We start from the raw sequence: 26,108 nt of genomic DNA, 5'->3' as shown, positions 1-26,108 counted from the left end.
TGTTATTAGCAAGTCAGCAGAGTACCAGCAGTAAAAAGGGAGTGCAATTATGCAGCATCATTTCAGATTCTTTCGCAAAAAAAAACACATCATTTCAGATTAAATATGAAGGACCACATCTGCACCTGTGGGATGGTAGTAATATGATAGCGAGAAAGACAGTCAAAATGCATGGAAAGCTTAAGTAGTAACTGAGAATCAAACAGAAGAACCTGTAGCACTAGTATAGTATATCACTTTATTGTGGGATGTATAATTTGTACAACCAAGCTAAATCAAGAGAAATGAGAAGAGATGCAGCACCATCACCTAGTATGTGCCACTGAGGTACAATTCAATTGTTAGGTGAATCAGATCTCGGACCAGGCCCCGTAAAAAATAAAAGATCTTGGTCCAGCAGAAACATAAGTGAACCAAGAAGAAATCTCCACTATTGAATCAAGACAGCTGATATATTCTGTATTAGACAAAGCTAAAACTGGGTAGCTTGTTTACACAGGTGCTTAATCAAAGCTGTTTTCCCTGTAGAATATTGATCAAAAAACATAACCATTGGTTTTGCATCGCAGTCATTGTTCATCTGGAAAATGGCAGAATAAACAGAATGACATGTAAGTACTCTTTGCAACATAATTGATCATATTTTCTTTTCACTGCAAATCTTATCAAGAATATTTTTCCTAAAAAAAACAATAATAAGCTTCTATAAAAACAATCTCAGGCTCCAAGTGATAGACATCCTTTTCATGAATCCTAAACATTTCTAAGCTAGAAACAATGCACTGATTATTTCTAAACTGATAAAAAATCTTAACTTGTCATGAAATGAGCGAGAGAAACCAGAACTAACCTCCTGCCAGAAACAGCGACCAAGGTTGACATTAAGCTCTGTGCACTCTCCAAAAAACTTCTTGAAAGGGTTATCCACACTTGTCAAGTTGATCGAGAAATAGAATAACAAGTCCCCTCTAGGAATTAGCAAGCAGTTAACGAGTATCCGGAAACAGCCACAATCCACCGTATTATTGACTTGCATCATTTTTTCTTAACAAATTTTTTGCCTAACATAAGGTCATCTACAAGAGAATCAAAATAGTTTTTCCCTAGAAACTAACATAATTCTCCCTCATCCTCCAACAAAGCTGAGTCTGCATAATCTAGAGCAGGGACAACCTACAGGACCTCATCTCATGAACAAAGCAGGCTTGAAAATATTTCTAGTAGGAACAGATTGGCACATTTCCAAGACACAAAGCACAGCTAGCCCTTTTATTCTAAACTTAAGTCCTTAACTGAAGCCAAGCAAAGAAGCTTGCACTGTTGCACATACATATAGGTTGACCGAATAGCTAAACCTTATAATTAAAACACAAGCCCAAAAGTTTAGAGCCTTTTGGGTTGACCTATCCAAATGGCACATTTGGAACTCTTCAATAATTTAGAAGTCGAGTGCATTGCTCCAATGTTGTAGCACTCTTGAGGGTTTATAGAGTATATGTACTCTAAGCTCCTTTTGCAATATCTTTGATTTCGAAGGTCATATTTTGTGGTAACTGGCATAATCTACCAAGTTGGACTTTTTGGCATCCAAATTGCAATACCATGGCTCCAATTTATACAAGTTCCAATTATCCTGAACCAAAAGAGAGGCAATGAACATTGGAGAGAAGAGATGGATACTCTGCACTACAAAAAGTTCATCCGCTGCAGCTGCCATTACCAGGTGCCCACCCATGGCCGCCAAACTTTCTGAACAAAGGTTCTCCCGCTGCATTACTTCTCTTCTCAACCAAACGTGCTCAAATCGAGACACTAAAAAGCACTGAATCTTACCATCTGCATAACGCTCGCTGATGAAGAGGGAGAAATCGAGCCACGTCTCAGGTCGCGTGGAGATGTGCCTGACGAACACCAACACCTCCCCGGTCACACTGGGGACGGCATCTCCTTCGTCCGCCTCCTCCTCCTAGCATCGAGATGCCGCTCCTCACCCTCCCACCTATCTCCGCCAGATCGCTTTGATCCCCGCGGATCCTCTTCCTCATTTGCATCCCCGTCGGTACCCTTCGCCTCTGCAGTGGTGAGCGGGGAGAAGGACTCCGGTGGGGGCGGTGGGGCGAGGAAGGACGCCACGTCCACTTCTTTCGGCAGGGGAACGACCCATCGACGGCGGGGGTGCGGCGGCTGTCGCGCAGCGAGAGGTGGTGGCAGCTCGTGGGCGACGACGTCTCGCGTGTGAGGAGGGAGGCGGCGGTTCGTGCGCTCGAGGGAGGAGGGAAGACGAGAAGATGAGGCACACAGAGAGATTCAGCGTGGGGCCACGCCAGCGACACACGGATGGAAAGTTTGACGAACGACGAAAAAGAAGCGAAGAGAACGGTTCGTATTTTTTAAGATATATATATATATAGGGTTATATATATATATATATGTGTGTGTGTGTGTGTGTGTGTGTGTGTGTGTGGACCCCCACGCCACAGGAAGAGAAAACCAAAGCTCGATCGGAGGAGTGAACCGATGGCGGTTCCGACGGGTTTCATCCTCTGCGCGGCCGCGGCCGCGGTGGTCGCCGTGGGCGCGTGCATGTTCTTCTTCCCGGCCTCGGCGCCGTTGGTGATGATGAAGGCGCCTGGAGCCGGGGGCCTCCAGATATCCCGCGCGGCGTTCGAGGCCGACCCGCAGCGCTACTACTACCTCCTCCGCACCGCCGGCGCCGCCGCGGCCGCTGCCGCTTTCCGCCGGCCGTGATCTACCAGATGGCTGCGTGAATGTACGTACATGTCTACCAGATGGCCGCTTATTATTGCTTTCGACGTCCGTGGAACCTGCGTTGCTCGCAGCGTTAGGTTTTATGTTCCGGTGTTCGATCTGTTTATGTTTGGGTACGTATGGTTGTGCTTTGTGTGCTCCGTTGGGCGTTAATTGGCCCAGATGATGAATCGATCAAGTATGAAGTTACTCTTCTGGATTTACATTTTTCTTTGTCGATCGAGTCCTCGAGTCTTTTGGTGCTAGTATAGTAAAGTACAGTACTGAATATACAAGGCACACGCTGTGGCACGAGCAACTACCAATGCAAGATGCAAGCTTGTAGAAGCTGTTTGGAATCTGTACAAAGCTCTGAGCTTCTTCCTCCTCACGACGCGCTTGTTTTTTTTTTTTTTTTTTTAGAACACAGTACAAACAACAACAAAAAAATCCGCTAGCAATGTGCTGAGACGGGCTTTCCGTGCTGGACATAATGCTGTTGGCATCAGATAGAGTTTCACGCGGCAGCCCGCTTGTACCTTTCGGCCCACTTCAAAAAACAGTTGCCTCTGCTTTGGCACGCTGCTCAGTCAACGGCCACCCAACTCAGCAAAGCGATTCACGACCACTCTGATACCCTGATCCAATAATTGTGTGATGCTGACAGGTTTCGTGGAGAAAATCATTTCCAGTACACGTCAAAATACTCGCAAAGCCTTTGAGAACCGTCCTTGGTCTCTTTATTCGGTACACATAATAGACAGGCAGTGACTGCCAATTTGTAACGTGGACAGAAGAACAGCATCTTATCCACCAGCAGCCAAGCATAAATAAAGTAGCACAACAAAACCACGAAAATCGACTTAACAAATCAACCCACGCACACCACGCGCAACGCAATGCCGGAACACTACCAAATCACGGAGCCGCGAGCCCGGTGCCACGGAACTCCTCCGCAACGATCTCATCCAGCCGCTTCGCCATCTCCGGCGTCATATGGTTCACCCAATCCCCAGCAACCCCCTTCCGGAAGAAGGCGTCCCTGGCCGTGGCGTGGTACGCCCCCGACGAGCCCTTCTGGTTCACCTCCAGCCCCTTCATCTTCTCGAAGCTGCACAGCCCCACCACGCCCTCCACGGCGCCGGCGAGCTCCTCGGCCGCCGAGAACGGCTTCCCCATGAACGCGGCCAGCCGCCTCACGTTCCCGCAAGGGTCCCTCAGCAGGTCCTCGTATTTCAGGAAGAGCACCCTGTCTGGCCGGGCCAAGCTCGCGTGCCAGTAGCCCAGCACGTGGCTCCAGATCGGGCCGGCCGCCACGGCGCCGCCGCACACGTGCTCGAACAGCTCCTCGAACGGCATGTCCGGCTGCCGCCGCCGCAGGAAGTGCCACAGCGAGACCACCATGTCCTTGGAGTCCCTGCAGATGTACACCACTTTGCAGCCATCGGTGTCCGTGGTGACGGAGCCCGGGAGCAGGGTGTATGGCATGTGCGTGTTCATGAGCCGCGGGGAAGGGAGCTTCTCGAGCTTGGGTTCCTGCCCGTCGGCGAAGATCTCGTCGAGGAACGGGATGCAGTCGTGGGGGTTGAGGCGGAGGAGCGGGTGCGTCTTGGATCCGTAGTCGTGGTCGCGGGTCATGGCGGCGAAGGCGAGCGCTTTGAGCCAGGTGGTGCCGCACTTGGGGTAGCTGGCGAGGATCACGTCGTCGGGCCGCGGGACGAAGCGGCGCTGGAAGACCACGGTGCCGGCCACCCAGTGCTCGGGAAGCCAGAAGGACTGGTACAGCCGGAGATCGAGGCCGGCTTGCTGCTTGTGGGGCAGAGTTGCCACGAGATCGCCGAACTCTTCCTTGGCTGGGCGCTTCGGGATTGTGCCGTCGTCGACCTCCGTGAACGGGACTGGGCCGGGCTTCGTGATGCCGGTGGTGGTTGTTGAGGCCATGGTGGAAGAGCAAAGCAGAGTACTGGTGAGCACTGAGCAGACTGCCAGTTCCATTTATTTGGGGAGAATTATATAGGTCGATGCGAGTGATGAATCATGCATCATGCATGTGGTTGTTTGACTCGCCTTTGGATCAAAGTTTGACTTGAGGTGCCGACAGCCGAGTGGTACCTTGCCGTGCGCGCCAAGGAGCAGAGGACCGTCCGGATCATGCCTAATTCACTAATTTTACATTTGTACACCGTGCAAAATACACCTGGAGACAGAAAAATCCATCGAAAACTACAGATTCGGATGATCGAAAAGCTATACCGAATTTATACATGTGTGAACCGAAACGTACATTTTTGAATTGAGAAAATACAAATCCATGTAAAATAATAATTCTAGAGTTTTTTTACGGTACCTTTTGTACTGCTCACAGGAGAAGAGCAGTATAAGTTTCGTCCCACCGTTGATTTTCATGGGCAATACAGACTATTTACATTCAGTTATTTTTTCCTTGGGGGCACCTTCGTTGTAATTTTTTATTGGCATTTCTCCGGCGTCCGGCCACCTGTTAGAAACTTACAATGTGACGGTGGGCATGCCGCATGCCCCCATTCCCGCACTCGTCCTTTGCGCATCGTTTTCCTTTGGCTTTCCACCACCATGCTCGATCGTGGCCATCGCAGTTAGCACGCTCATCCCTCTCATAGTTGCCCTTACTCTTTGCACTGTCAGCCACCATGCCCGGCTCCTCCTTGCGCTCACGCGCACATCAACGACCTTGCTTTTCATCGCAATTTGCTGGTAATTGTAGAAAGATGAAAGATTGGTGATGCACCAAAGGTTCTCTTTGGTTCCAACCCCCAAGTTCTGTACGTTGAATTCTGCAAGACGGGGAAATCGGTAGGCAGGACCCATCCCCAGGAAGGCCAATGTCGGGGCACCGCCACCATCTAGCTGCATAGCTGCAAAATTAGTGCTCGGCCACCCGCCCATGCAGGCTAAGCGGTCTTCAGGAGTTCAGGGAGGTGCTGACGTCAATAAAGGACGAACATAGGCCGTTCGCTGGTTTCGTGTCGAGGGATGAATGGAGGGAACAATGGACGCCGCAACGGCGGCGCAAAAAACTATGTTTTGATTAGCTCCGTAATCTTTGGGATCTGTTTTGCATGCCTTCCGGTCCCAAATTTGCCCCTAGGAGATAAACTGCGTGGTTAAGTTGGGTTGGACCAGAGCAGTATAGATGAATCTCTGCCGTTAGATCTACACAAATTAACGGTCCATATTGATTAACGGGTACCATAGACGAGCTCTAATTCTAAAGTGATTATGAGCAGTAGCAAAGAGTGAAAAAAAAAGTACGGACTAGCAAAGAGACCAGTAGAGTTTATATATTTGAATTTGTGGAGACTATACACATGTGAGATGAGTTAGAATAGAAAAGCCCTTGCCAAAAAAAGGGTCCTTTTTAATGAATGACGGGTGGAATAAATTCGACTTTCATACAATGTGTTCACGAAATTTAATTTAACGATCAATGCATCTTTTGATCATGTATTATAGCAAGAGAATATCTCGCCTCAGCGCTAAAGGGCGTCGGCTTCTGACTTCGAAACCCTCAGCCCCATGGTGATTGGTGTTGAGCTAGGACGTCAACTTCTTGATGCCGGACGACTTTGGCACTAACCTCATAGAAATTGATTCAATCGTGGTTTTCCTATGTTTTGTTTTACATCAAGATGTATGATGTTGATCTAGATAATGTAAGTGTTAGAGAGGCCGGTGCTGAACAAAATGGTTTGATTTGGTTAAAAATTTGAACTAGGGCCATTTTTAGCAAAAGTTTAAAGAAGAGGCCCATTTTGTTGAGAAGCACTCCTCAATCGGCTAAAATCGACGCAACTACCAAACCTTAGGGTGGCTAACAATGCAGGGTCGCCATCACCCCCGATGATTGCAAGTTTGCAATGCGTGCACTCCATTCTAAGTCGTTGTGATATTATGACCACATTTTGCTAGTGTTACAAATCCACGCCAAGACATAATACCATTGGCGGTGGCGCCTAATCCACACCCGCCTCTTGTCGCTCCATGTGCAAGTGCTTGGAGATGTAGCAGGAAAGACAAAGGGGATTCAATTAATAGTTTTTTTTGGGTGAAACGTGATGCAAAAATAGTAAAATCGTGAGAGCTCAGCTAGCTCACGTAACCGTTCAAAACTAACAGAGGTGAGAGGCCGACACCTAAGTCGAGAAGGTAAACAACACATGAGACTAAGAGAAGGGGGTGCGATGAATCATCACCAACTAAAAGTTAAGAAATATGGTACACTCTCCGATCCATATTAATTGTCGAAATATTACATGTATCTAAACGCTTTTTAGGCATGATACATTCATATTTGGACAAATTTGAGACAATTAATATGGATCGGAGGCAGTAGTAAAGATAGAGATAAACAAAACTACGAAAGACTCCAATTCGAAAGAAAAATAAAAGGTGCATTCAAAATTTGAAAGGAAATTATGCAATTCCGTCGAAAACATCCAAAAAGAATTCATACGAGAATGCCTCCGTGTTTAAATTTCTACGATGTTTCTTTTTAGAAACAAATTTCTACCATGGTTAATTGATAATGCACCCGCCCGCTGGGTTGCGTTATAGAAAAAAAATTCTAGCATGGCCAGCATCGCCGTGGCAGCCACCAGCCTTTCAAATCTGCATTTCCGCCAGCAAGGCGGCCTCTCCGCGGACTTGTCTCGACAGGCCAGAATCCCCTTCGGGCTTGGCCCGCGTTAACGCAGCGAACCATCTGGGGGCCCAAAGCTATTCTAAAAAAATAAAAAAAAATCTGGGGGCCCAAAGCAGGGCGCGGCATGTGTGGGATTTCTGCCTGAATCGCTCAAGCGGCGGGCAAAGGAGACCGCCACCGGCGACAACGCAACTGCCGCCGTCGCACTCCTCTCGCGCTCGGGGGTCGTGCCGCGCCAAAACCACCGGCCGGGGCTCCCGCGGCACCAAAAACTGCACACCCCTCGACCTCGTCTCCGGTCGAGCGAGGCGGGCGGGCCGCTCCCGTAGCGTCCCGATGGCGCAGGAGGAGAGGGAGCTCCAGGTTCGAGCCCTCGACGGGCGGTCCACCGCCGTAACTCTCGCAGCCACCGCCTCTGTCCGGGACCTCAAGGCCGCGCTCCGGAGCTCCTTCCCTCCGGCGCAGATCTCCCACAACTTCCACCTCTTCCTCAAGGTGCATCATCATTCATCCCCCCTCCCCCGCCTTTCTCTGATCGTTTTGCTGGATGCCGTTGCCATGAGTTTGTCCCGCTTCACCGCACTGCATTCGCTTAGGTCACATAGTTACATCCACCCCTGCACTAGCTAGTAGACACTGCTCTGAATACTTGCAGATTTTCTGACGGTACCTTGTTTTCTCATGATGAAGGGTGCTAAACTGCGCTTGGATGCCGAGATTGGCAGCCTTGTCGCCGGCCATGGGGAACTCATCGTTCTCGTGCCCTTTGCACGGAAGTCAGTGCAGTATTCTCCGGTGGCCGTGCCAGGCCAAGAGCAGAGTGCCAATCCACCAATATCATCAGAAGTGGCAGCTGGGGCTAATTCAGCTTGGAAAGACATTATGGATGACCTCTCATCGATCCCGAGTAGCCCACATGCTGATGTTGCATCGAAAGATTTGCCTTCCTTGAGCACCCTGTGCGGCTCGAGCTATGCGGAGGATGTGTCAACAGGTAAAACTCCATCAACTGGATGCTCAAGGAAAAGGAGAAAACTCTGCAAGGAAGATAAAAATGGTCCCAGGGATACATCTAAATCTGGAGTGAACGGTGCATCTGAGCAGCCTTGCATGAATAAGAAAAGCGGTGTTGTCAAATCTGCTGCATCATCCTGCCATGTAGGTATCCCATATCCATCGATTTTGTTTTGCCTTGTCAATTTGACCTTAGCTTTCACTCCCAAATATAAGAAATCCAAACTGCATCCTAGTGTTGTTCCCCCAAAGAGGAGGCATCAGCACCATGTTACACATTGGTTTGTAGGGAAGTATGTTGACAATGCATTTGGAATTGCAGGATAAACACCCTTTAGGACCTGCTGGAATGGTTCAACATCTGGAAAAAGGCCTTGGAAAGGAGGGACAGGTTTCACTCAATTTGAATTTCATAAAGTAACAATGCAAGTAAAACCATAATCTTTATGTTGTCAGGATTTATGTGTTTTAGATTGTACATATTGAAGAGATACCATGTAGAGGGGCATCATATGCAGAACTTCCTAGTCATCTTTCAGAAGCTATGAGGGAAGCACTAGAAAGTATTGGAATATCTAGGTTGTATAGCCATCAGGTACTATTGAATATGTCATCTATTGAATTTGCATATGTTTAGTTGTCAAGGCTAATTTTTTATGTTGAATTGAACTCGAACACAGTCTGAAGCTATTCAATCTTCCATTTCTGGGAAGCACGTTGTGGTTGCAACTTCAACAGCAAGTGGAAAGTCTCTCTGCTACAACATTCCCGTTCTTGAATCTCTCTCTCAAGACTCGATGGCGTGTGCTCTGTACATATTCCCGACAAAGGTCTAAGCAGAACCCACTATGTTGTAGGCATGGTTATCTTAAATATTGCAGAAACTCACTTGGCTGTTGTATTGCAGGCTTTAGCTCAAGATCAGTTGCGGAGTTTGGTGGAGATGAAGAATGCATTTCACACTGATATTGATGCTAAAATATATGATGGAGATACTCCTAGGGCAGATCGTCTCTGGATCAGGGATAATGCCCGACTGGTAAATAGGTGGTTCTGAGGTTTTAAAGTTGTGCTTTTATTTTATTTTATTTTATTTTTGAGCATGTCTAATCACTTACCCTCCTCACTCTCAGTTAATTACCAACCCAGATATGCTGCACGTGTCTGTCTTGCCATGTCATGCTCAATTCCAAAGGATTTTGTCAAATCTCAGGTGGAAACACATTATTTTGGTTTTTTCAATAGTTTCATTTCATGATTAGGTGCCAATTCCTGAGCAAACTCTCGTACCATTTTGGACTTCTGATATAAAGAGGATAAATTCCTTTTGTCTAAAAAATTGTCAATTCCTGATACCAAATCTCAGTTGGAAATAACTGGGTTTCCTTATTTTGTTTTGTCAGTTATTTCATTTCATCATCTGGTGTCCTTTTTATTTCCATTCAGGCCTTTTTTATTGGTAAACATATCATCTCTTGTGCATTCCATAATGTGCTTTCGCTGTAATTTACTCAGGTATATTGTCATTGATGAAGCACATTCATACAAAGGAGCATTTGGCTGCCATACTGCACTTATACTTAGAAGATTGAAGCGTATTTGTTCAAATGGTATGTATACTTTGTAAGCATCTTTTACTTGTTAGACCCACCCAAGGCTTCATTGATGTTGCTACCAGAACTCCGAACTAGCAATTAGGTGCCGGAAATTTGCAGTGTTAATCCTTCATTTATTAATTTGTGAGATATAACTTAGCAGACATATTTATGATCAGAATTCACTGCCGCGTTACACATATTTCCTTAAAACTTGGCCTCATGTATTTGCAGTTTATGGTAGTCATCCTACATTCCTGTTTTGCACAGCTACATCAGCAAGTCCACGTGAGCATGTTATGGTAGGTTATATCTTCTCTTCAGTATAGTTTTTAAAAGATATGGTTAACTGTTTGCTGTATGTATAACACTTGCTCCTCCCTATATTATTTTTCCAAGTAGGTCGATTTTTTTTACATTTGTGTCCAAATAGGCTTTTCTCCCTGTGAATACTCCCTCCGTTCCCAAAGATAAGATGTTCTAGCTTTGTCCTAAGTCAAATTTCTTAAATTTTACCAAGTTTATAGAAAAACCTACCCACATCTCTATATCTAAGTTATTTTTATTAAATCCATCATGATATATATCTTCATAATATATTTATTTGATATTATAGATATCAGTATATTTTTCTACAAATTTGGTCAAACTTTAAAAAGTTCGACTTAGGACAAAGCTAGAACATCTTACATTTAGGAACAGAGGTAGTATTATCTTGGAAAACACCTTTTAGTGGATTGAGCAAGATCTTACTATATTACACATTTTTTTGCAATCATAATTTATTATCTTTGTGGACTTATATTCATGTCCATTCTTTTAGAAATTGCATGCCTTCATCTTCACCCTTTTTTTTTAATTCTCAGGAGTTAGCCAAATTGGATAATGCCGAGTTGATTCAGAATGATGGAAGTCCTTGTGGTTCTAAATTCTTTCTCTTGTGGAATCCCCCACTACGCATGCCGAAGGAGGGGGATTCAAAAGGTAGTTCAGTCATCAGACGTTCAAGGTACTCACACCGTTTGTCCAATTATGTTATTGTTTCCTTTTGTTCAGTTGTAATTCTACTATTCAAATTTTATATGTACTCATTCTTTATGTTCATGATACAGTCATGCCACTCAATTTGTAATGATCTATCCATGTGAGAATGATTTTTCTTTATTGGTTGGCATGAGATTGTGATTTCATTTTCACCTGGTCACAGTAATTTGCTAGCAGTACCATTTTTATTGCTTGCTAGGCTTTTAACAGGATGGTTCAGAATTCAAAATTTAGTTTTACTTTAACAGACCATGTTACTTGAGGTTGAAACCTTTTAGTCAAATGCTACATTGTTAAAACTGTGACACCATAATTCTCAAATATTATACTAAGACGTTAGGTGCCTAAAAGTAAGGCATCTTTTTCTTTAATAAGGTGTTGTAATTGCTCTACAGAAAAATGGGAAATGCATGAACTCCTAATACAACAGCTGGTGTTTAATTTTTCTCCACCAAAAAAAGTTCGAAACATGACCCATCATTTGAAATGCATTGTTTATTTAACCTTGCTTATATTCGCTTTTCCTATTGCATGCCAGTTATTAGGTGTTTATTCATGCTCTGAAGTTATTTTCTGACAATTTCTATTTGACAAGAACACTAATAGATCCTATTTTGTTTGTTAGCCCAATAGTAGAAGTCTCCTATCTGTTCTCTGAGATGGTTCAACATGGGCTCCGATGCATTGCATTCTGTAAAACAAGGAAGCTCTGTGAGCTTGTTCTATCTTACACGTAAGAGCACATTTTCTTCTCTTTTTTCTTTTCATTTCTCTATTTTCCTTTGAGCTTTTATCTACATGTATTGTTTTAGTTCTTCAGATGATCCATTTTTTATTGCAGGCGTGAAATTCTCCAGGAGACCGCTAAAGAATTGGTAGATTCTATCTGTGTATATCGTGCTGGCTACATTGCGGAGGTACTTAATTTTTTGCCATTTCCCTGATATCTTCTGCCATTTGACTTGTGAATTTTGGTTCTGTTTTAGGATTTGGCTTGATAAGATATGATATGGTCCTTAATCTCATGAGTGCTTTGCAACATGTATTGATCTCTAATGCATAAATGAAGAAATGCTCGTAATACAAGTGTTACCAACAGTGGCATCACATGCGACTTATGCTGTTGTAGCAAATAGGTTCTTTTAAAAAGAGAATGAAGCCCTGTTTACATTTTGATATATTCAGGTAGAGAAGAGAAGAAATAAAGCTAACTTTTAGTGAAGTGTTACAATTTACAAATATCATTTGTTAGGAAACATAATAGATGAATGACTAGAGTGGATTGGTGGTTGTACCCCACCTGCACAATGCTGTTACTGTTATTTGTGGAGTAGTGGGTGGATACAAAGAAGCCCTATGTTTTCTTTCTTTTTTCTGCTGCGCGCTTTTGAGGGACGCCTCAAAAGCATCGAAGGCGCTTTGGATGGAAGGGACTTATATACTAGGCAGGAACTGATTCAGCTTGCTGTATGAATTCTACATGTGCATATTAGCTTCCTGAGAATTTCTCCAAACAAAATTCTGGTTTTGCACATGTTGAATATATGTGTCCCTATTAAATGTGTTATGGACTCAAAAACAGATGATTGCAGGACAGGAGAAAAATTGAGACTGATCTTTTTGAGGGAAAACTTCGTGGTGTTGCTGCCACCAATGCTCTTGAGCTGGGAATTGATGTTGGACACATTGATGCAACATTACATCTTGGATTTCCTGGGAGTGTTGCCAGGTCGGTGAAAAGTATCTGACAACTGGAGTTTTATGTTTCTCTGTGAAACCTACTGAGGTGCAGAATTTTGATTGTAGTTTATGGCAGCAAGCCGGAAGATCAGGAAGGAGAGCAAAACAATCACTAGCCATTTATGTTGCTTTTGAGGGTCCTTTAGATCAGTATTTCATGAAATTCCCACATAAACTATTTGGCAAGCCAATTGAGCATTGCCAAGTTGATTCACATAACCCGAAGGTGTATAGATCTGATCTTATTGAACTGACTATATGTCGTAAGTTTAGAAAATTGAGGATCTAACTCTTCCCTTGGTTTTGGAATTCGACATTTGTTACAGGTTCTAGAACAACACCTTGCCTGCGCTGCTTTTGAACATCCAATATGCCTGCAGTATGATGAGAATCACTTTGGCTCTAATCTGCATAGTGTAATGACGACTCTAAAAGAAAAAGGTTATCTGATTAACAACCCATCTGGACCTTTTTCTTCAACCATGTGGAATTATGTTGGACCAGAGGTTCGTTCATTGTTTATTTTCTACTGTTATATAAATCACCTCATTTTGTTATTATGTCAGTAGTGTTTTGGTTTCTGCAGAAAAGACCTTCACAGATGGTGAGCATACGAGCAATTGAGCATGACAAGTACAGCGTTATAGACAGGTTAAATAACAGATTACTTGAGGAAATTGAGGAAAGTAAGGCTTTTTTCCAGGTAATCTATTCTAGCTGTTCGACGAGTGCATTGGCAAATACTTGTATGGCTCTTTGAACATGCCCCCCTGCCAGCAACCTGATAGATAAAGTCATGAATTTACATGGTTTAAGTTTTAAAATCAACTGATGTATGTATTCTACACTAGCCATAGGTAAAGAACTATGAATCTGCCACTGTGTGCGGACATGTAGCTTATTATCTCAAGCGTTTTTTTTCTCGATTTCAGGTGTATGAAGGTGCTGTTTACATGAATCAGGGTGCCAATTACTTAGTTGAGGAACTTGATTTGCCTTCGAGGACAGCTTTCTGCAGGAAAGCTGATCTGAAGTATTACACAAAAACACGAGACTACACCGACATCAATGTCCTCAGAGGAGATTTCGTATGTTCTCGAAAGCATTATAGAATTTGACCTATATATAGTCTCTGCAATTATATCACCTGCAGTATTGTTGAGCAATACATTGTTTGAATTTCTTATAATTTGATTTTCTAGGCCCTAGCTAACCTACTAATTCCAAAGACTATCTCCCGTCAGATGTCAATGGTATCTTTATTACTGTTCATTGATTTACTTGAACTCAACTGAGTTCTTGTCAATCTATGTATTCATCTCATCAGTTTTTCCTTTTTCTTCTTGTGGGAGAAGCTCTTATTTGCTTGATATATTAAAATAAAACAGAATAAATGTTCCTTTTACAGTACTTGATCACACTTTTTAGTCTTTTAATTTCTTTATCATTTTATCTAAAAAAGGAATTTCTTTTACCATCATTAAGCATGAGATTTTCTTTAAGTGACATTTTCATGACTTATTATACTGGAATTTTATTCTTAATGATTCACTGGCTCTCTTAATAAATTGTGAAGGCTTATCTTCCAACGGGTATATGCAAAACTAGCTGTCTGAAGACAACTGCCCAAGCAAATGATTGCAAGGTGACAACCAAATGGTTTGGCTTTTATCGCATATGCAAATCAAGCAACAAAATATCAGACAGCATTGAACTTAGCCTACCTCCCTATTCGTACAATTCTGAGGTCTGTGGCTCAACTGTTAATCCTATCAAAATTGTGATGCATTTCTTGATTCGTACACTCTATTTTTTTTACAATGGCCCTGCGATTGTAGGCTGTTTGGATACGGATTCCCCACTCGGCGAAAATTACTGTGGAGGAAAGGAAACTAGATTTTCGAGGTGGCTCACATGCTGCTTCACATGCACTCTTAAACATAGTGCCTCTGTAAGTTCTTATTTTAGTTCTATCATCATCTTCGATCCAATTTATTTTGACATGTGGTAGAAACTAGGAAACTCTGGAAGACTAATATTTGACCAATATGGCCACAATAGTCTGTAAGAGCAATGCTGCAAATTTCATTTTTTATTCGCCAATGACTTGGTTCAACTGTTTAATTCTATTGTCACGTTAACTTTTATCATGATTTTATTCCATCCTTACATTTAGTTCTTTTATGGTCTTGGTTGATCATGCATTGGTTTGCGCAGGCATATGATGTGCAGTGCTTCTGACCTAGGAACAGAATGTGTGAATCCTCATGAAACCCGTGGTATGCCAGAAAGAATTCTTTTATATGATAAGCACCCTGGTGGTATCGGCATAGCATCGCAGGTAATTGCATAAATGACATACATATACAGCTATCTAATACAGGTGCAAACCAGAAATAGGTACTGCGTTAGAACCTGATTAGTATCTAAATGGTCTTCGTGTAAACCGTTTGCTCAATCATGTAGGTTAAAATGCTTTTTGGGGAACTTCTACTTGCTGCTTTAGATCTTGTTTCAACATGCAGTTGCAGTAGTTCTGCTGGATGTCCAAATTGTATCCAAGTAAGTTTGAGTGTTGTACTGAACTCATTTTGTTTACATAATGAAAGAGATCACTTCTCCGACCGCGGAAATGGCTTTTGGCTCCTGGGATCTAGGGATCCCTTTATTTGGAGAAAAAGAATAATCATATTTACAAGTTTCAAAAAATTCTGAAATTTTTCTCCAGTGTAAACATCATGAAAACTATACACCTACAGATTTTTGTGAAGAAATACGTTAATTTGTGATCTGTATAAAAATAACAAATTTCTATGCTTCAAATAGGTCTACATTTTACTATTAGACCTGATATTAACTCATCGTTGAGACAAAATTGTGTTACATTCTTAGACCTGATACTTACCGTATTCTTTTCAGTCACTAACATGTAGCGAATATAACGAGGTTTTGGACAAGAAGGCAGCAATTATTATCCTGAAGGTTAAGTTTGCTGCATCAACCCTATCACCCTCTATTCCCGCTCCATTACCATGTAGAAATGTTTTGCCCTGAGACATTCATTGCCTGTGCAGGGAGTCATTGAACATGAGAGATCATATTTTGAAGCGGAAGTTTTCTCTGACCGTAGCTGATGTGCAAGTGAGGTACAACTTGTGACACATCAGCCTAAACATTCCTTTAGTAACAAATAAACAGTCATATGGTTACTGTGCGGGGATGCATGTTGTATTCACACATAATAACATTTACACAATTGAGATTCAATTTTATGGATCCTATGTTCGATCTCAACAAAAGCTGGACCGTCGAATGGGCTTCAACTGAAAAGTCAGTCACAACCCGGCTCGGGACACCTATATCTTCTGTGATAGAGATGGTAGTATTGAGCACATCATGTTAATCTATCCTTCTTTGCGAGAGAAGTGTGGCGCGATGTAAAGATGGCTTTCAGCGTCCACTTTCAACACGAGTTCTTCAGCTCGACGAAGTGCTGGCTGTTTGATTTTCTGTTGCGGTCTTCATGCCGTCAGCATGTGGCACATTTGTGAAGCCCGAATTAATGTGAGGAAGGGTGTCTTGATGCATCCTCGCCGTGTGTGCGAAAAGATCAAATCTTATGTTGAATGCATCATCTCTTCAAACTGAATCAAGCTTATAGGGGTGAGGCCACACAGCAGACTATTTAGCGGACTCCGGCACCACCGAGAACGATTCTTCGGAACCACATTGCAGAATGCTTGACTGCCTACAGCGAGCCTTTGGAGTATTTCGGTTGTCACCAGAACTTGCTGATGCGTTGGCACCGTGCCACGATGCCTCCTTTGCTCAGGAAGAAGGTTATAACAATGTGATCTTCACCTCTGACTGCCTGTATTAGTACTTCGTGTTGTTTGGTTCTGTATATATTGTTCTGTTTTGTGACTTGTGAAGCAACTGCTAATCTGCTAGTCTTTGCTGGAATAAGTACCGGAGTATACAATGGTTTCGGTAATTCTGCTTAGTCCGGTTGCTTCAAGAAATCGCGATGGATCGCCATCTCAAATGCCGAGTTTATTCGTACCAACAGTGCAGTCGAATTACAAGAAATAATGATCGAGGCTACAAAAAAAAAACTACCCCATACTTTTCTTTTTGATAGCAAAGAAAAACCACAACTTCCTTTTTGAACGCAAGAAAAACCACAACTCAATTAACTGGGAATTCATAATACTACCGTAGTAACTCGTGTACTTGTATGGGCCTACTTGCATGATGATGCCAGTTGCGAAGGGAGGGAGGCAGTCTTGTAAGTTTGTTCTGGACTGCTCTAAACAGGCCGAGTTGGTAGAACAGTTCAGCCTTGGTTGGGCTGTAACAATGCAATTGGATCAGGTTGTCTTGGGCTGAAACTAGGTCTCAGTTCTCAAACCGTTCCAAACCGTGGGGCAGGCCGCAGGCGCAGTTCTCCAACTAGCACCTCTGCTGCTGACTTCCGCAAATGCCCACGCGCCTCTTCCACCGCCGCGCATGCGCCGCCGCCTCACCATCGCCGCCGCCAAATCCCACGCCACCCTACTCAAGTCCTGTATCATATCCCCCACGCGCTGGAACCAACTCCTCACCGCCTACTCCCTCTCCCCACTCGGCCTCGCCGCCGCACGCCGTGTGTTCGACGAAATACCCCGCCCGGACGCCGCGTCCTGGAACTCCCTCCTCACCGCGCATGTCTCTGCCGGCGCGCATCCCGCCGCATGGTGCCTCCTCCGAGCCATGCACGCGCAGGGCGTCGCTGCTAACACCTTCGCCCTCGGCTCCTCTCTCCGCTCCGCAGCCGCCGCGCGCTGCCCTGCTCTTGGCGCCCAGCTGCAGTCGCTCGCTTTCAAGAGCGGCCTTGCTGATAACGTCTTCGCCGCAAGTGCGTTGCTTCATATGTATGCTAAATGCGGCCGCGTGAGGGACGCTCGTCGAGTGTTCGATGGAATGCCGGAGCGGAACACCGTCTCTTGGAATGCTCTCATTGCTGGTTATGTGGAGTCTGGGAAGGTGTTGCAAGCACTGGAGTTATTTATTAACATGGAGACAGAGAGGTTGGTTCCAGATGAGGCTACATTCGCCGCATTACTCACAGCATTCGATGACTCGAATTATTTCTTGATGCACCAGTTGCATGGGAAGATTGTGAAATATGGATCTGCGTTGGGTTTAACAGTGTCAAATGCAGCAATCACTGCATACTCGCAATGTGGGGCCCTTGCAGAGAGTAGAAGGATCTTTGATCAAATTGGGGACAGTAGGGATTTAATCTCATGGAATGCGATGCTTGGAGCTTACACTTACCATGGGATGGATTATGATGCCATGGGATTCTTTGTTAGGATGATACGAGAGAGTGGAGTTCAGCTTGACATGTATAGTTTCACAAGTATAATAAGTACGTGCCCTGAGCATGATGATCACCAAGGGAGAGCCATTCATGGCTTGGTGATCAAGAATGGTTTGGAAGGAGCCACTCCTGTTTGCAATGCTCTGATTGCCATGTACACTAGGATCAGTGGGAACTGTATGATGGAAGATGCCTGCAAGTGCTTTGATTCTTTGCTGATTAAGGACACAGTTTCCTGGAATTCTATGTTAACTGGGTACTCACAGCACAATTTGAGTGCTGATGCTTTGAGATTCTTCAGATGTATGCAGTCAGCAAATATTAGATGCGATGAGTATGCATTCTCTGCTGCTCTGCGTTCCTGCTCAGAACTTGCTGTTCTTCAGCTTGGAAGACAAATACACGGTTCAATCATCCATTCTGGTTTTGCTTCGAATAATTTTGTTTCCAGCTCGCTGATATTTATGTATTCCAAGAGTGGTATTCTTGATGATGCAAAGAAATCTTTTGAGGAGGCAGATAAGGGTAGCTCTGTGCCCTGGAACTCTATGATCTTTGGTTATGCGCAACATGGACATGCACATATTGTGCACAGCCTCTTCAATGAGATGGTGGAACTTAAGGTCCCTTTGGATCATGTTACCTTTGTGGGCCTAATTACTTCCTGCAGTCATGCTGGTCTTGTGGACGAAGGTTCAGAAATTCTCAATGCAATGGAAACTAGGTACGGGATTCCTCTACGGATGGAGCATTATGCATGCGGTGTTGATCTGTATGGGAGGGCTGGGCAGCTTGAGAAAGCAAAAGAGCTTATTGACTCTATGCCATTTGAACCTGATGCCATGGTGTGGATGACCCTATTAGGTGCTTGCAGAATCCATGGGAATATGGAACTTGCAAGTGAGGTGGCTAGCCATCTTTTGGTGTCAGAACCTAAACAACATTCCACATATATTCTCCTCTCCAGCATGTATTCTGGTCTTGGGATGTGGAGTGACAGAGCAATTGTGCAGAGAGAAATGAAGAATAGAGGATTAAGCAAAGTCCCTGGTTGGAGCTGGATCGAGGTGAAGAACGAGGTGCACTCTTTCAATGCAGAGGATAGGTCACACCCGAGGATGGACGAAATATATGAGATGTTGAGTTTGCTGCTTCAAGTGGCAAAGATGTGCTCCTCTTGTGAAGATGAAGAGACTGACGGCAATTTCCTGTGACACATGACACGTAATTTATTTCAGCATGTCTAATCACTTACCCTCCTCACTGTCAGTTAATTACCAACCCAGATATGCTGCACGAGTCTGTCTTGCCATGTCACGCTCAATTCCAAAGGATTTTGTCAAATCTCAGGTGGAAACACATTAATTGTTCATGCCTTTTTTATTGGTAAACATATCATCTCTTATTCTCTTGTGCATTTATAACGTGTTTCTGCTGTAATTTACTCAGGTATATTGTCATTGATGAAGCACATTCATACAAAGGAGCATTTGGCTGCCATACTGCACTTATACTTAGAAGATTGAAGCGTATTTGTTCGAACAGTATGTATACTTTGTAACCATTTTCAAATTGTTGGTTGACCCATGTATACTTAGTAACCATCTTTTCTTGTTACACCCAAGGCTTCATTGATGTCGCTATCAGAACTCCGAACTAGCAATTCGGTGCTCAAAACTTGCAGTATTAATCTTTAATTTATTAATTTGTGAGATATAACTTAGCAGACATATTTATGATCAGGATTTACTGATGCAATTACACATAATCCGCGCGAATCCGTGCGAGCATGTTATGGTAGTCATCCTACATTCACGTTTTGCATGGCTACCTCAGCAAATCCGCACGAGCATGTTATGGTAGATTATATCTTCTCCTTACTATAGTTTTTAAAAGATATGGTAACAGTTTGGCATGACTCCCTTTACTGCAGCGAGACTTTGGAGGGTTTCACCTGTTGAGGCGTTCGAACTCTGCCATGATATCTCCCTTGCCCACGAAAAAAAGGTTTTAACGATGTGATCTTCGCCTCCAACTGCCTGTCTTTTTTTTGGTGCAGCGTCTCCAATCCTCAGCCCAGGACAGGTTGTTGGTCGGTTCGGTCTTGGCAGACATCAGGCTATCCGCCTATGGAGGTTGCTCATTCATTCATTCTTCCTTTTTTTGCGATCAAAGATGTTTGTCCTTCCTTTAATGAAGGGGCACACAATTCTCTCTTTGTGATCTGACGTAGGTCCGGTTTATTCTCTGGCTCGTTATTATGATCTGCCTAGCTCCGGTTTTGGTTTACATTCTGCTCGTTTTGGATGTCCTCTCTCAATATTATGATGTTACATTGTAGCGTTTTCGGCCTGAGAGGTTTGCCTGTTGCAATTTGTCTTCAGCACAGCAGTCAGGAGGTTTGCCTGTTGCAGAGTCTTATTTCCCTGTTTGAACCTCCAAGACAGAACATGGAGCTTGCTTTTTTTTCAAAAAAGAAAAGGATGCAAGCGGGTCCTGCTTATATCATGTTTCTAAGTCGATTTTTAAATATTCTAGTACGGAGTAATAAAATTATAAATAGGAGTATATATTATTTTAATAAAAAATTACTCACTAGTTATAAGCGAGATAAACGGGATGGTGCTCGCAAACCCCTGGCCTCCATGCGATGCATGCTCGATCGTGCTGGTCGGAACAAAGGACTTTACACCGTTCGTATGGAAAATATCGCTGCGTCGCATGGCATAATTCGGCGTTCCACTCCCTCCCTCCCGTTGCATGCGTTGACATGCGTTGATGCGCCGGTCGGAACAAATCCTTTCCACCACGCCACAAGTCCACGACCATCCGCCCTCTTCATCGTCAGCGCTTCTCCTTCTTCTTTTTTACTTTCCCTGGGTGGCTTTCCTGCAGGCTGCACACTTGACTTGCACAGGGGACGATGGAGCACGGCGCGGCTCGCTCACTGGCCTGACGGCTCACGGGCTTCTCGTCTTCGCACGCGGTTTCATCGATCCTCACGTTTTCGATCGAGAGGTGCAGCGCATGCATACATGCAGGATCGAGGTTTGACGCACCCCGGCTCGTCGTGCTGCCCCCACTACGGTTTTGGACAACGTAGTACGAGTGCTGGCTTCTGGCTTCGATCGGTGGCGTTGACCACTTGGCCACACCAGGCAGATCCCCACGTACGAGTGAGTGCTCGTGGTCGTGCTGTCCATGCTGTGGGTGGTCAACTCCAGCGACTCTTTTTTTTTGTCACACGCTGATGTTCGAAGTTTAACTGTTTAAGGGGCCGGGCGCCGTTATATATATGCGAACACCACTTTGGTTGGTTAGTACCGCATGCTTAGCTTCTTGGAAAGTCTGCATGCCTACGAGCCCGCAGACTTTGAGCGGTATATTTAGGACCGGGAAATTCTGAATGGCATTTGGACAAATTTGGATGCAAAGTATGGAACTCTCTCGAATTCGTAAGATACATTCACTGTCAGACGTGTCATTTTTGGGAGTACAAGGTGCAACTTACTCTAAAAAAACTGAAACTTGAAATATATACTGCCTCCGTGGCACCGTCCCAAATTAACCGACGTGGATTTGCATAGATTTTTATACACAAATCCACGTTTATTTGGGACAGAGGAAGTATATTTTTCGCTTCTTCTTACAAAATTAATCACATGTGCTCGGATGTCGGATGCACATCCTTGTTTGCGATCATAGTGCCTATGCTTTACATTCAGTTCCCCTTTGCATCAACTTTTTTATATTTTTTTTGCTTTTACACTGGCAAGAATATCTCAACACTTTTTTTTTCGCGGGTAAGAATATCTCAACTTTGATTGCTCCGTGAACATGTGTCCTTCAAACTGACAGTGACCTGAAACCTAATACTAGTACTAGCAATTAGAGACGTACGCCAAACCAACCTTTTAGCATACTCCTCCCATGCATGCAAAAAAAATGCAACACGGTGTCTCTTCCTCTCTTTCCGGGCAAAATTGAGGCGGCCCTCCCTGCACAGAAACCCTCTCAAACACATCACAGAGAGACAAGCAGCTAGCCCCAGATGGTGCCAAGGCAAGCATCTGTACCTGTCACCCAATCAGCCATGGAGATCTTTCCCTGGCCAATGGAATCCAAGCTCACTTGGGCCTGCCCCCAAAAGGCCAGTGGAAACTTCCACCCAGCCAGGCAGCCCCAGTGCTCAATCCATCCATCCTTATCCTCCCCTGCCTTTTCTCCTTTAATTTTGCCCTTTTATTGCTGCCTTGTGACTGAGAGCGAAGTGCAACTAACTGCTTGCTTGCTAATCCATGACCATACAGGATAATAATAGTAGCATTTGACAGCAGCCTGCATGAGCATATATGTGATATGTGCATGCATAAACTTTATCTTACCATTGCATATATAAATAAATGGATAGATTAATGGGTGCGGTGGTGACTGATCATGCACAGATTAGCAGCTTGTGCATGTCGCTTTGCTTGCTCATTAAGTACACGCAGCCCTCTGGATATTTTTGCTTGGATTAAATAGTGTTGTTTAGTGCAGCTAGTGTGCCACGTGTAAGATGTATACGGAGGATTTTTAAGGAGGAACACGAGAGCCGGAATCAGATGTAGTCCTATGTTTCCATCAACTGAAGAGAATATTGCCGTTTTCTTCAGTCTTATGATTATCTATCAAAACTTGAGGAGACTCTGTATTATCCATTTCGTCTAAACAAATTAAAGGATTATCCACGCCGACACCTGATATCACGCAACCGACACCCCATATATTCCAAATTATCTCCACAGAAAAGTACCAATCATGTACTAGTACAACAGCCCAGCCAAGAAAAACGGGAACAAGAAAGATTGAAAAAAAAAACGTGCATACTACGAGATATGACCCAGGCAGATCGACCTAGAACTGATCAGTAAACCTTGTCAAAATGCACCTTAGCTTGTCATTAAGTAAACATATTAAAACTTCATCTTTGTCAGAAGCACAATTTTCTATATCGGATCATCAAAGAGGTTAAATGCAACTGGTGGTGTACTAATCCGCCATAGAATTGAGTAGTAGTACTCCCTAATTGAGTGGCTTAAGCACATTTCAAAGCACAAACAAAAAAGGGTGGAGCTAAATTAGTGCCCCCACACCTCCAATTAACTCCAATGTTACCAGCAACAGCAGCCACACCAGGCGAGAACAGGATTGCAGCAGCTCTTGAGTGCAGTCGTCACATCCTGTCTTGCCTGCCGAACCCTGACGACGACGAGGACCCGCCGCCGTTGCCGGCGTCGCCGTAGCCCGATCCATAGCCGCCGCCTTTGCCTCCCATCATCATCTGCTGCTGCTGCTGCTGCTGCTGGTACCCCGGCGGCGACCCGTACATGGGCTGCCCCATCATCATGAACATCCCGCCGCCTCCCGCCGCAGCAGCACCACCGTACATCCCGCCATATCCGCCATCGCCATTGCTGCTGCCAAGCCCCCTCGGCGCCTCCCTCTGCTGCGACGCGCCTCCGCCAGCACCGGAGCCGGAGACGACGACGGCGGCCTTCTCGCCCTCGAGCTCGCGGAACTTGTGGAGGTAGAGCTTGAGGGGCTCCATGTAGTCCTCGAACCCCAGCGTGGTCATGGCCCAGAGCAGGTCGTCGCCGTTGATGGTCTTGCGCTTCTCCCGCTGGCACTTGTCGGAGGCCTCCCCCGTGATGAAGGAGATGAACTCCGACACGCACTCCTGCACCGTCTCCTTGGCGTCCTTGGAGATCTTGGCGTTCGCCGGCAGCGCCTTCTTCATGATCCGGCTCACGTTCGCGATCGGCAGGAACCTGTCCTGCTCCTTGTTGTTGCCGCCGCCCCCGATGCCCCCGCCGCCGCCCGAGTCCTCGTTGTCCGAGTCCGGCATCCCAAAATCCCAATTACTCAAGCTAGCTGCTATCAACAGATCCAAACACAGACTAGAACTAGACGCGCTCAAACTCGAATTCAATGGCGGGTTGGACGAGCTAGCGAGCGAGACGGGGCAATTTGTAGACAGTGGGTAGTGAGTTGTGGGAGACGGCGAGAGAGCGCGTTCGGGACCTTGACGACGACGACGAGCTAAGAGGGAATGAGTGAGTGGAGAATGGCAGGGGCCCGTTTTGTGGGCGGATCGTGGGGATAAGAACGCATCGAGGGGGCGACGTGGCGCTTCCTTGGCCGTTTGTTTGTCGATAAGCATTGGCTCGGCCGGCCGCCCCGCGATGCCGTCCGTGCGCGCCACGCTGGCGGGCATCCGGCGCCTCGAGGACCACGCCGGCCTAGCTGCCACGCAGGGGTGCTGACGTGGACCAGACGAGCCTGACGTGGCGCATTTTTTTTGTTTTTGTTTAATTAGAGTACCTCGGTCGGTGTAGTGGCAAGATCCTCGCTGTCGCTACGCCTCCATTATTCGGGCACCTTAGCGGCTTAGCTACTTGCCTTTTTAGCGACATTCCGATCAAATTTTCAGCTTTGGATCGACGAGCAGAAATATCTGGTGAGAGATGCGTGTCTATTTACAAATTGATGGTAAGATCTATACTATCCCATGTTCTCCGGGAATAGTTTTTTATATTTGTCCGGCGTTGACGTGAGATTAACTGCACGACCTTTTATCACGTCTTTGTCCCATCATTTGACTCGTTCGTCAATTTTTACCACACATATAAAATTTCTTACCGTGCAAATCTAGGTGCAAGATTAAAAAGAAGAAGATGGGAGCGTCTAGTACTCCACGACAAAAACATGGACAAGTTGGACACGTCCCCATCGAGACATTATACCACGTCACGCCATGCCACCTAGCAAGCATAGATCCGATATAAAAACGCTTGGCTTTTTGCCACTAAGCACCCAACTGCTCTGAAAAGAAGTGTTCTGGGACGAGTGACGCAAAAGCTAGCTGACCACGTCGCGACTCAAGTGCACCGAGCCAGGACTTTGTACCTACTGACAAGTGGCGTCCAGTGGAGTGCACAAGTGCCCTTCCCTTTTGCACGTTTCTTGCTTTTATAAAAATGTTTATTTATTATGAAGGGTACCAATTGTGTGCATATGCATCTCAGAAAACAAAGTAGAATTAGACACCATGGCATGTTGAATCCTGTGAGAATTCTTTGCAAAAAAAAACTGTGAGAATTGAAAATAAGTACTCATATGTCCCATATTAAGTGACTCGAATTTGTCCAAATATGAACGTATCTATATACTAAAATATGTCTATATAAATGTACATTTTATTTTGGCACTTAATATGGGACATAGGGAGTAATAAAAAAGTGGCGATATAGCGGAAGACATTAATTTTCTTGAATGATTGGGTATTCGCCAGAGTGATCATAGACAGAAAGAAAATATTCCACGAGCTAGGTTACAAGCACATTTTTTCACTAGAAAAATATACAAAATGACAATAAAAAGATCGTGTGATTTTTTTTTTCATTTTGGTGATTACATGGATGCCGAGTGAACGCACAGGTGCACGAGCGCGTCCCAGATCACGGGAATAAAAACATGAGCACCCAGGATTTAATAATCGGCCGGTAGAGATCCATGACTCCACTACTACTGTACCAAAATGTAATTCTCAAACTAGTCAAAATTACACTCCCTCTGATCCATAACGAGTGCCGGTGAACTAATTTTTAGTTCTACAAATTTAAACAAACTCTATAAGTATCCTGCAAATGTTCATGCATAACATTCAAAGAACAGGCTCCAAGCCAAGCGAATCAACAACCAAATGCTTCTAGGTCCTACCCGTATCTCTTCACCACGAGAAAGTGGCAAGCACACGGCCGGCGAGAATATGTTCTCTGTCGCTGCAAAGCACATGCCAGCAGCTAGCTAAGCTAAAGCTGCGTGTACCCGAAATAAATGACGTGTCCCCTATCCCTTCAAGGTTTCCTTCCACGGCAAA

At 44.7% G+C, this 26,108-nt stretch overlaps 4 protein-coding genes across 5 annotated transcripts; 2 read left to right on the top strand and 2 right to left on the bottom strand.

Annotated features, from left to right (window-relative positions):
• Positions 1-3,433: 3,433 nt before the first annotated feature.
• LOC100835504 (flavonol 3-sulfotransferase) lies at positions 3,434-4,871 on the bottom strand. Its single transcript, XM_003562674.4, has one exon. The coding sequence runs from the start codon at positions 4,741-4,743 to the stop codon at positions 3,667-3,669; it is 1,077 nt and encodes a 358-aa protein (XP_003562722.2). The 5' UTR covers positions 4,744-4,871; the 3' UTR covers positions 3,434-3,666.
• A 2,686-nt stretch (positions 4,872-7,557) lies between these two features.
• Positions 7,558-16,758, top strand: LOC100821154 (uncharacterized ATP-dependent helicase YprA). Its single transcript, XM_003559931.4, has 23 exons — positions 7,558-7,924; positions 8,120-8,587; positions 8,766-8,834; positions 8,916-9,038; positions 9,124-9,273; positions 9,351-9,482; positions 9,577-9,656; positions 9,959-10,053; positions 10,273-10,340; positions 10,905-11,047; positions 11,708-11,815; positions 11,924-11,999; positions 12,675-12,811; positions 12,889-13,048; positions 13,149-13,328; positions 13,409-13,525; positions 13,755-13,910; positions 14,399-14,569; positions 14,661-14,773; positions 15,040-15,163; positions 15,289-15,384; positions 15,742-15,804; positions 15,897-16,758. The coding sequence occupies exons 1-23, from the start codon at positions 7,766-7,768 to the stop codon at positions 15,954-15,956; spliced, it is 3,048 nt and encodes a 1,015-aa protein (XP_003559979.1). The 5' UTR covers positions 7,558-7,765; the 3' UTR covers positions 15,957-16,758.
• A 494-nt stretch (positions 16,759-17,252) lies between these two features.
• On the top strand, positions 17,253-20,476 carry LOC100835192 (putative pentatricopeptide repeat-containing protein At3g25970). Of its 2 annotated transcripts, XM_014901363.2 has the most exons (3): positions 17,253-19,537; positions 19,637-19,731; positions 20,121-20,476. In XM_014901363.2, the coding sequence occupies exon 1, from the start codon at positions 17,332-17,334 to the stop codon at positions 19,399-19,401; it is 2,070 nt and encodes a 689-aa protein (XP_014756849.1). In that variant the 5' UTR covers positions 17,253-17,331; the 3' UTR covers positions 19,402-19,537; positions 19,637-19,731; positions 20,121-20,476. The 2 variants fall into 2 exon arrangements, with proteins under 2 accessions (XP_014756849.1, XP_003562721.1); XM_003562673.4 differs by lacking the exon at positions 20,121-20,476 and having other exon boundaries at positions 19,637-19,917.
• A 2,456-nt stretch (positions 20,477-22,932) lies between these two features.
• LOC100834885 (nuclear transcription factor Y subunit B-8) lies at positions 22,933-24,299 on the bottom strand. Its single transcript, XM_003562672.4, has one exon. The coding sequence runs from the start codon at positions 24,072-24,074 to the stop codon at positions 23,403-23,405; it is 672 nt and encodes a 223-aa protein (XP_003562720.1). The 5' UTR covers positions 24,075-24,299; the 3' UTR covers positions 22,933-23,402.
• Positions 24,300-26,108: the final 1,809 nt, after the last annotated feature.

The sequence above is a fragment of the Brachypodium distachyon genome, chromosome 1 (genome assembly GCF_000005505.3).
Source record: "Brachypodium distachyon strain Bd21 chromosome 1, Brachypodium_distachyon_v3.0, whole genome shotgun sequence".
NCBI lineage: Eukaryota > Viridiplantae > Streptophyta > Magnoliopsida > Poales > Poaceae > Brachypodium > Brachypodium distachyon.
This window is presented reverse-complemented; position numbering and strand designations above follow the sequence as displayed.